The sequence below is a fragment of the Geotrypetes seraphini genome, chromosome 2 (genome assembly GCF_902459505.1).
Source record: "Geotrypetes seraphini chromosome 2, aGeoSer1.1, whole genome shotgun sequence".
In the NCBI taxonomy this organism is placed as follows: domain Eukaryota; kingdom Metazoa; phylum Chordata; class Amphibia; order Gymnophiona; family Dermophiidae; genus Geotrypetes; species Geotrypetes seraphini.
In genome coordinates, this window is record NC_047085.1 from 1,067,002 (window position 1) to 1,076,644 (window position 9,643).

The 9,643-nt window shown below is 41.7% G+C and overlaps 1 protein-coding gene across 3 annotated transcripts in view; it reads left to right on the top strand.

Annotated features, from left to right (window-relative positions):
- The window catches only part of GRINA (glutamate ionotropic receptor NMDA type subunit associated protein 1), a 160,816-nt gene extending 151,442 nt beyond the window's left edge, over positions 1–9,374 (top strand). For all 3 annotated transcript variants that reach the window (XM_033933235.1, XM_033933233.1, XM_033933236.1), the window contains exon 7: positions 4,503–9,374. In XM_033933235.1, coding sequence (XP_033789126.1) covers positions 4,503–4,652 — 150 coding nt within the window. In that variant the 3' untranslated portion in view covers positions 4,653–9,374. The remainder of the gene's footprint in view (positions 1–4,502) is intronic.
- Positions 9,375–9,643: the final 269 nt, after the last annotated feature.

The window sequence follows — 9,643 nt, forward strand, 5'->3', positions numbered from 1 at the left end:
TTATTTTTCTTAGGTTTCGCATTGTGAAGAATGCTTTTTGGATGATTTTGTGGATTTGAGTCTGCATTGTGCAGTTTCTGTCTAGTTGTATTCCCAGAATCTTAAGTGTGCTCTGCATTGGGTACTTGATTGTGTTTAATTCCAGTTCTGTTAAGGATGGTTTTTTTTCCTTCTCTAGTAGTAGGAATTTAGTTTTATCCGAGTTCAGTTTCAACTTATGATTTGACATCCATTATTCTATCGTTTCCATTGTTATTTTCAGGCGTTCTGTGGATAAGGGGTCTTGAATGTCAAAGGGGAGGAGGATAGTTATATCTAGGAGAGTAGGCGATGAAATGGCAGATGAAGTTCAATGTAGAGAAATGTAAAGTTTTGCACGTGGAAACAGAAACCCGAGATACAGCCACACGATGGGAGGGCTTTTATTGAGTGAGAGTACCCAAGAAAGGGACTTGGGGATACTGGTAGACAAGACAATGAAACCATTGGCGCAGTGCGCAGCGGCCGCTAAGAAAATGAATAGAATGCTAGGAATAATCAAGAAGTGTATTACAAGCAGAACGAAAGAAGTTATGCTGCCGTTGTATCGGGCGATGGTGCGCCCACATCTGGAGTACTATGTCCAATATTGGTCGCCGTACCTGAAGAAGGATATGGTGATACTCAAGAGGGTTTAGAAGAGAGCAACACGTTTGATTAAAGGTATGGAAAACCTTTTATACGCTGAAAGATTGGAGAAACCAGGGCTCTTTTCCCTGGAGAAGCGGAGACTTAGAGGGGACATGATAGAGACTTACAAGATCATGAAGGCCATAGAGAAAGTGGAGAGGGACAGATTCTTCAAACTTTCAAAAACTACAAGAACGAGAGGCCATTCGGAAAAATTAAGAGGGGACAGATTCAGAACCAATGCTAGAAAGTTCTTCTTCACCCAATGGGTGGTAGACACCTGGATTGCGCTTCCTGAGGGCGTGATAGGATAAGGTACGGTATTGGAGTTCAAGAAGGGATTGGACAAATTTCTGAAGGAAAAGGGAATAGAAGGGTATAGATAGAGGGTTAATATACAGGTCCTGGACCTGGTGGGCCCCCGCGTGAGCGGACTGCTGGGCATGATGGACCTCTGGTCTGACCCAGCAGAGGCACTTCTTATGTTCTTATGTTCCTCTCCACCATCTCTCTCAGGAGCACATTCCAGGCATAAAGAAAAATTTACACCATTATTTTGTAAGGTGTAATCTCTGCATAAAGAAAAATTTCCTTACATTGCTCTTGAGTCTCCCACCCCTCAGCCTCAAATTATGCCCTCTGGTTTTACCATTTTCCTTTCTCTGGAAAAGATTTTGTTCTACATTAATACCTTTCAAGTACTTGAACGTCTGAATCTTATTTCCCCTCTCCCTCCTTTCCTCTAGGGTATACATATTCAGGGCTTCCAGTCTCTCCTCGTACGTCTTTTGGTGCAAACCTCCTATCATTTTCGTCGCCCTCCTCTGGACTGCTTCAAGTCTTATATCCTTCGCTTAATCAAAATTCTAAGCGATTAACATGATTAAAAAAACTATTTGCAATATTCAAGGGGAACTAACTGGCAGACTTATAAAAGACATACAAGACTTACTACGCTCAATGGGAGAGGAGGGTAGAAAATACAATAATGGATAGGAAAGAAAGACAGTAAAGGGAAAAACATCAGGATGGGTAAGTAGAGAAGAAGCAAAAGTAAAGAGAGATAAATAGAAATAAGAGAGGAAGAATAGAGAAATAGCTAAAAGATAAAAACAGCAGGAAACACAAGAAGGGAAGAACTCTGTGGAAAAGAGTAGCAGATCCAATGCTCGTTTGATTGAAAATGGCCCTGTCTTGTCCATTTGAGTTCACAGATCCCTAACAAATCAATTTTGATTTTTTTTCCATTTGATTTTTAACGATTTCCAATTTTCCTTGATTCATTCTTCGTACGTTCCATGTTCCTATATTGAGAATATCTTTACAGCTTCTGATCTCCCTTTTCTGTCCAGCAACATCAGCATCAGGACATCCTGATGACTTTGGTCCGTCAGCTTCACAAACACTGAGCATACTCTGGGAGATGGTCAGCTCTTCTCTAGTAGTATGGTGAGTGCCTTCTGACCTTGGGAACCTTCTTCCAACACTATACATGAATTCTTTATGTCTCATCATCATCATAAGTTTTCCTGGCAGAATACAGAAGTAGATTGCCGGGCCTTCTGCGCAGTATGAATTTGATGTTATTGCCATTGTTGCATCAAACGCGATCCTCTACCTCCAACACTGCCTATCTGCTGCTGCCCAGATGGATGGTACATTGTTAGTCTGACATCTCCGTCAAAACCTGTCCACCTTGGGAGGCCCTGCTGGTAGTGAGGGCATAGTTTTCAGCTTCTCAGATGTGCGCAGGCCCCAATAGCACGAAAAGCCCATGTACCATGACTTCCCTAGCATTTCCAAATTTATTAAATTTGATATACAGTACTCCCCCGATATTCACGGGGGTTCCGTTCCAGGACCCCCGTGAATCTTGAAAGACTGCAAATACAGTTTTTTGTGGGGGAGACTGGAGAGGGCAGCGGGAGAAGCAGGAGAGAGCAGCCGGAGCGTTGGCGAGTGAAGGAAATCACTCGCTGTATGCTCCGACCGCCTCTTCCTGCACTAAAGTCGGGCCTTACCAATCAGGAGCTGCAAGTCAAAGCAGCTCCTGATTGGTAAGGCCCAACTTTAGTGCAGGAAGAGGCGGTCGGAGCATACAGCGAGTGATTTCCTTCACTCACCGGTGCAACGGCTACTCTCTCCTGCTTCTCCAGCTGTCCTCTCCTGGTTGGTGGCTCGCGGTTGGAAAATATCGCGAATGACCGGGGGAACTCTGTATTGCATAGCAGAGATCTATGTGATGTAGAATAAAAATACAAGAATAGAAAAAGAAGGCCAAGAAAACAGCAGTATAGAGATAAGAGTCTTGATGTGACACTTATCCAGACACTACTGGGGTAACTGAAATAAAATAATCCAAAAGGAGAAAAAGAGGGGAAAATCCACAATACGAGTAGCACTGCTTACAAATAAAATTGACAAATCTCCATGTCTCATAAATTATTACAGAACTGTAAAGAAAAAGTCTTGTGAAAACCTACCAGTTTACTAGGAGTGGTCTAGTGGTTAAGGCTGCAGCCTCAGCACACTGAGGTTGTAGGTTCAAGCCCAACAATGCTCCTTGTGACTCTGGGCAAGTCACTTAACACTCCTTCGCCCCAGCTACGTTAGATTGTGAGCCCAGTGGGACAGATAGGGAGAAATACTTGAGTACTTGAATGTAAACCGCTTAGGTTAAAAGCGGTATATAAATACTTAAATAAATAAAACATTTTCTCAGGTTGAGCTGGCTTTTCTCAATCACTTATCTATCTATCTATTCATTTATGCAGTTATCATCAAGACATATACAGGTTTCCCTCTATATTTTCAGGATTGGCATTTGCAAATTCAGTTATTTGTGAGCCTCCCACCTTCCGGAACCCTCACACCTTATCTTAAAGCCCTGGTGGTATAGCAGTGAAGCAGAGCAGGAGCAATCATCCTACTCTGCCCCGTGAAAGCCATGATCCAAAATGGCTGCCCCAAGTTCCTTCAGCAGACTTGTGAGACTGTTTGAACTCGTGAGAACTCGCAACAACCATTTCTGATCACAGCTTTTAAAAGGGGTGGAGTATAGAAAGATCACTCCTGCCCCGCTTCACCGCTAGACCATCAGGGCTTTAAGGTAAGATGTGGAGGGGTCTGGAAGGTGAGAGGGAGGAGACATAACGTATTTGCAAGGGGACCAAACCACCATGAATATGGAGGGGGAAGTGTATTACTCAAACAAAGCAATATAGAATTAAATCCAAAACTACAATAATTATTCATTTGTCCACAGATATAAGAAGACAAGGAAAAAAAAATAACAGCAAGGAAATATGAGAACTATCTGAAGCCAATGAAACAAGTGTCTAGTAGTGCTATAGAAATGATAAGTAGTAGGAAGTTGCAGAAGCTGCTTTTGAGGTTCCATGTGTGGTGTTTGTTGCAAAAGAACAGATAGTCCCCGTTTCTCTGCAGACTTAGTGTTAGTGAGTTGCTAAGGGAATTTAAAGCCCCTTAAGCTTATTAGATATATTGTGAGCTGTTTCGCTGGCTTCAAGATGGCCTGCAAGGATCTAGAAGAAATCTATTCTTAAGACTTGTTGAAGATGTCCCAGAAAGTCTTCAAGTGAAACGTTTCCCTTCTGACTTGGTTAGTAGCCTACAAATCCAGGATTGAGCCTTGGGTGAGCGAGGTTTGAAAATCAAACACAAAACAGAATGTTTTTACTGCTGTGATGAAGAAGATCTAGCTGGTAGCTGCTGATTGCTCTTCTTTCCCCCAGCAGGTTTGTCGAAAGCCTTTGATTACCTGGTTTGGGAATGTGAACTTCTGACATCCTTTCTCCTCTCTGTCTCTCTAGTTTTTGGCCGTTGACACACAGATGATTCTGGGGAACAAGCAGCTGTCCCTGAGTCCGGAGGAATATGTTTTTGCTGCTCTTAACTTGTACACAGACATTATCAACATCTTCTTGTACATCTTGGCCATCGTTGGCAGGGCCAAAGAGTAGCAGAGTTGTTGAAAGCTGCCTCCTGGAAAGTGTACCACTGTAGAATGCCCTATGTCTCACCTCATCTTCCCATCCCATGCCCTAGCATGGACACTCTTGGAGCGGGAGCACAGCATTTGCTGGGTTAGACTATTTGTCTTCTAACGTTATATAGCTAATCTTTCCACTCTACAGAGAATCAGTCATTAAATACAATAAAACGATTGTGTTAGTGAAATCATGTTCCACATGTCAACTTAGCACGGCAAGAATTGAGTGCATGCTTTCTGTACCTGATTATGCTCTATTGTATTCTGTGATATTCTTCTCCCCTCCAAGTGCTAGCTCTTCCAGGTGGAAAAGTAGTTTAAAGGTTAGAGCAGTTGACCAGGATCCAGAGAAGTCAGGGTTCAAGCCCTCTTCCCATCTATATACAGTATTTGTGAACTTGTGCAATTTGTGATAATTCCACTCCCTCAGATACAGCTTAGCTTTTAAGCCCCCTTGGGTAGGGAAATAACTCATGCACCCAAACTTGTAATGTACTTTGAACTCTGCTTTGGAAAAAGCGAGTAATAAAATCGAACCTCCATCAGCTGCTTCTCCCTCACCCACTGCTCAGCTTCCTCCTGTTTCATAGCCGATATCCATCTCCTTTTTTCCTCCTTGTCAGGATATCGCACCTGCTCCCTCCCTACAGCATGCGTTTGCCTCTCCCTTCCTGTGCCTCTCATTTGCTCCTCACCTACTGCTTAGATATTTTCCTTACCTGTTTTTTCTCCAGTACAACATTTGCTGCTCTTCTAAAACTCTAACCCGTTCCTTCTCCCAGCAACTCTCAGTTGTCTCTTCTTCTTGAATACACCTTGTCTGCTCTTCACCACCCATCTAGTGAAGAACTTTGATCCTAGGGAACTGGGTTCAATTCCCACTGCAGCTCCTTGGGACCCTGGGCAAGTCACTTCACCCTCTGGTACAGAAATTTAGATTGTGCGCCCTCTAGGGTCAGAGAAAGCACCTGCGTATAATGTGTACAATGCTGCGAACATCTGATAGCACCAGTAATATTTTTCAGTGACTCCTCTCCAAACCCTGTTCACCCACCTCCCCCTTCAGTTCTTTTCTGTACCTTCTCCTCCTGCCTTTTACCCTCTCTTTCCACATCCCTCGTCTCATTTTATCCCTTGATTCCCTTTAGCATGCCTCACCTACTCTTCATTGTTTGCCCCCATCTCTTCAGTCCCCATCACAGCCTCTTGTAACCCACAACAACTTCCCATCTTCTCTGCCCCATTTCTTCTTTCCCTATATATTTTTTTCCAGCCCTCTTTCTTTTACACCTTTCCTTCCTCCAAAATTCATCACTTTTTTTTTTCTGCAGGGGTTCCACCCCTTCCCTGTCTCCCTTCTGCAATCTCTTTCTTTTCTGTCCTTCCCTTATTCCATTAGCTTTCCTTCCTCTCCCATCTCTTCTGCTATTTGTACTCCCTAGCAAGAGTGTGATGGGAAAGAGCATAGCGTACCATAAACAGGTAGCATGTTGTCACAAGTGAGCTGTATGTAGACACACAGACAGTGTACTGTAGCAAGGAACACCTCATTAACACCAGCATGCGTGCATTATTAACACCAGCAGTGTGTCATCACTTCCCATGTGACAAGGAGATCACCATCTAAACACAAAGGCAGAATGGCTTGTAATCACTTAAGCTCAAGTCTAGGATCAAAACCAAGCATTACTGACTAATGAACTCTGAAAAATAAGGTGCAATGGAACCCCAGATGACATGGGTCGGTCTTGTGCTGGTAAGGAATTTGTGGAAGGTTCCTTCATACTGCTTGACCCACATTTCTTCTTCATTAGATGAGGACAGAAAGCTGCATCAGCTCGATTTCAGTTTACGTACTTCTCCTTGACCACATTTTTTTTTAAATTTCCCTTAGTTTGAATTTTAATCACCTCTACTAATGTCAAGTGCATTAGTTTCAATTATTTCAGCAACTTAGGTGTAAAGTTTTATCTCTGACACACCTTGTCCTCAAAGAAAACTTTTGTCATCTAGTTTCCTACCCAAAGATATTTATTTACTTCAATTTAACATCCCATCTGTTGCATGAATGTGCTCGTAAGTAATTTACAATACAATAAAGAAAGGTGAGGGAAGAGGGAAAAAAATCAAAAGAAAGCAAGTGAGTTCATGAGGTGCACACAGAATATCCCCCTGACTGATCGTTACGTTGAGTGTGACAAATGTCTGAACAGTCATGCCATCTTTGTCCTGCTTCTCTGTCAAGTTATAACTGCCAGCACAAGTACCAGCTGATCTGTCAGGAGAAGTAAGCCTGATTTAAAGCCCAAAGTACTGATTGAAATTGTGCTGGCAGCTAGCTTTCATAAAAGCAGTCTTTGCGAGGATAAACCTCATTGAAAGACCTGGCCCAGTCCTTTGATTCATGAGTTGAAACAGGGTCGTCAGCAGAGTTGTTCAGAGTATTCAAGTATTAAAATACACCTTTATTTTTACTTTAAGTAAAAATAGAGTGAAGAACATATTAAAAACAAATTTACTTAAGTGAAATTTTAAAAAAAAGCTTCTGTCTAACATAATGCTTTTTGAGTAAAAAGTAAAAGTATCATAATAACAATGAATTCAAGTATCATTAACCTTTTTATCCCAGCAACTTTATTGCTCTACAATTCAATCCGCTTTGCTTTTAGTAAAACTAAAGTTTGAAGATGGCCGTCATTATTAAACCAGCACAGCTAACAAGGTATTCAACTGGACTAGGAGGAAATGGATTGTTCAGTCTGATGAAAAGTTCCTGCAAACCAGGCCAGGCTGCAATATTATTGATGTCTTCTGATTTGGTCTGCAGATATTGATCACTTTATCATCATCATCATCATTGTCATTTTTTCTGTGTTAGAAATAGTACAGTTTAATTCATCACTTCTATCTTCGTCTTTGTTATCGTCATCGTGTTGTCACAAAGTTGGAATCATTGTTTGTTGTTCTAACAATGTCTCATCTGACGGCAAACTCTTCTTTTAATGTCTGAGAACCCTTCAGTAGTTAAAGCCAGACCAGAAGACATTCTCTCTTAGAGACTCTTAATCCACTGGACAGCCATGGGATGACCAACAGTCTGTTCATCAAGAATTGCAACCAGCTTCAGCGTCATCTCTGCTTCAGTGACCCAACATCACTGTTCTGTTTAGCTTGGAGACCAGAAACTGGTTCAGCAAACACTGAAAATCCCACTGCTCTCAGAGGCTATATTGATTAAACAGTCAAATTTAAGAGGATCCACTGTTTGTGTGGCGAGGTTTGCAGTAAGAAAACCCTATTCTAGATTTTGCTGAGGAATTGTCATTTATGTTTATTAAAATTTGATAGACGGCTGTAGCATACAACTGTTCACAGCGGTGTACAAAAACTCTAGTACTATGGGAGTGGAGGAGAGGGCTAATGGTTAGGGTTGCAGGTTCAAGCCCAACACTGCTCCTTGTAATCCATTGCCCCAGGTACATTAGTCAGATTGTGAGCCCAACAGGACAAATAGGACTTGAGGACCTGAATGTGAACCACTTAGGCTATAAGTGAACATAAGAATTGCCGCTGCTGGGTCAAACCAGTGGTCCATCCTGCCCAGCAGTCCGCTCATACGGCGGCCCCTAGGTCAAGACCAGTGCTCCAAATGAGTCCAGTCTCACCAGTGTAGCATGGACTTGTCCAACTTTCTCTTGAAACCCTGGAGGGTGTTTACCCCTATAACAGACTCCAGAAGAGCGTTCCAGTTTTCTACCACTCTGCTGTATTTGCATTTGCTTTTATTTTTTACCTTAAACTGCAAGAATCAGATGTAACAGTACAAATGGATGAAATTATTACTTTGGTTAAAGTAACAAATGTTTCCTGTACAGTAACTAACTACATTTACCTAGTTACTCTACAACACTGGGCATCAGTTGTGGTGGATGTATTCCATGCTTTGGATTATTGTATAGCATCCACTGCTGGAGCCACATTGTACCGGTCTTCCAATGGCCATTACCAAGCTATGATCACAGTTCCTTTGCATAGCCTTAAGAATGTTCTGACTTCTAAAATATCTACCATAGTCTTCTCTTTTTCAATGAAGATAACTTGATCACAGACAGCGTATGAATGCCTCAGGTTGGCATGTATCATTATGCTTATGATTGTATTGAGCAGACTGCCTGTTGTCACTTGCTGTGAATGCCAAGCACTGACTTTCGGTTATCCACATCTGTGCTGACAGCCATATCAAGAGCAGAGTCAACCTCTGATCTCTCTTTGAATCACACTCAGCATACATGATTCACAATGCAGTGAGGCTTAAATTAATTTATGAGCATACTTCATAGACTAGTTGCAGGTTCTGGGAAATGTTTACATTATAAGCAGAGAAAAACATTTTGCTGTCCTTTATGCACAGTATAAATCCAATCAAATTGAATTAGCTATTTCATATAAGTATGTTATGAAGTACTGTTATGAAGTACACTATTTGAATAATACGCATGTAAACATTTGAGGCTCTTAACACCTTTGCAATAAAGTCAACTCCTTTTTCAGAATTTCCATACTCACCCATCAATAATAGTGAATATTCAAGTCAAAGGTTCTTACCCTGGGGCAAATAAGACTTTTGATTCCATTCTACGTACTGTAAGTAAATTGCTTATATTTATTGTGGAATAAACAGTTGACAATGAGAGTCGTCTTTGCATGTTGGTTTAACGGGTTTGGATGAATAAAGCACATGTACACGTTTTGAGGTATCAAGTGACTGATGTTTTGAAAAACAGCATCCAAAAGTCTAAATTAATACCCCCCCCCCTTTTTTTTACAAAACCATACTGCGGTTTTTAGTGCTGGCCACGGCGGTAACAGCTCCGCCGCTTATAGAATTCCAATTAATTTTTTTTTTTATAAAAGGGGAGGGGGGGAGAGAAATACAGTAGGTAAATCCTAATGCCTGAGCTC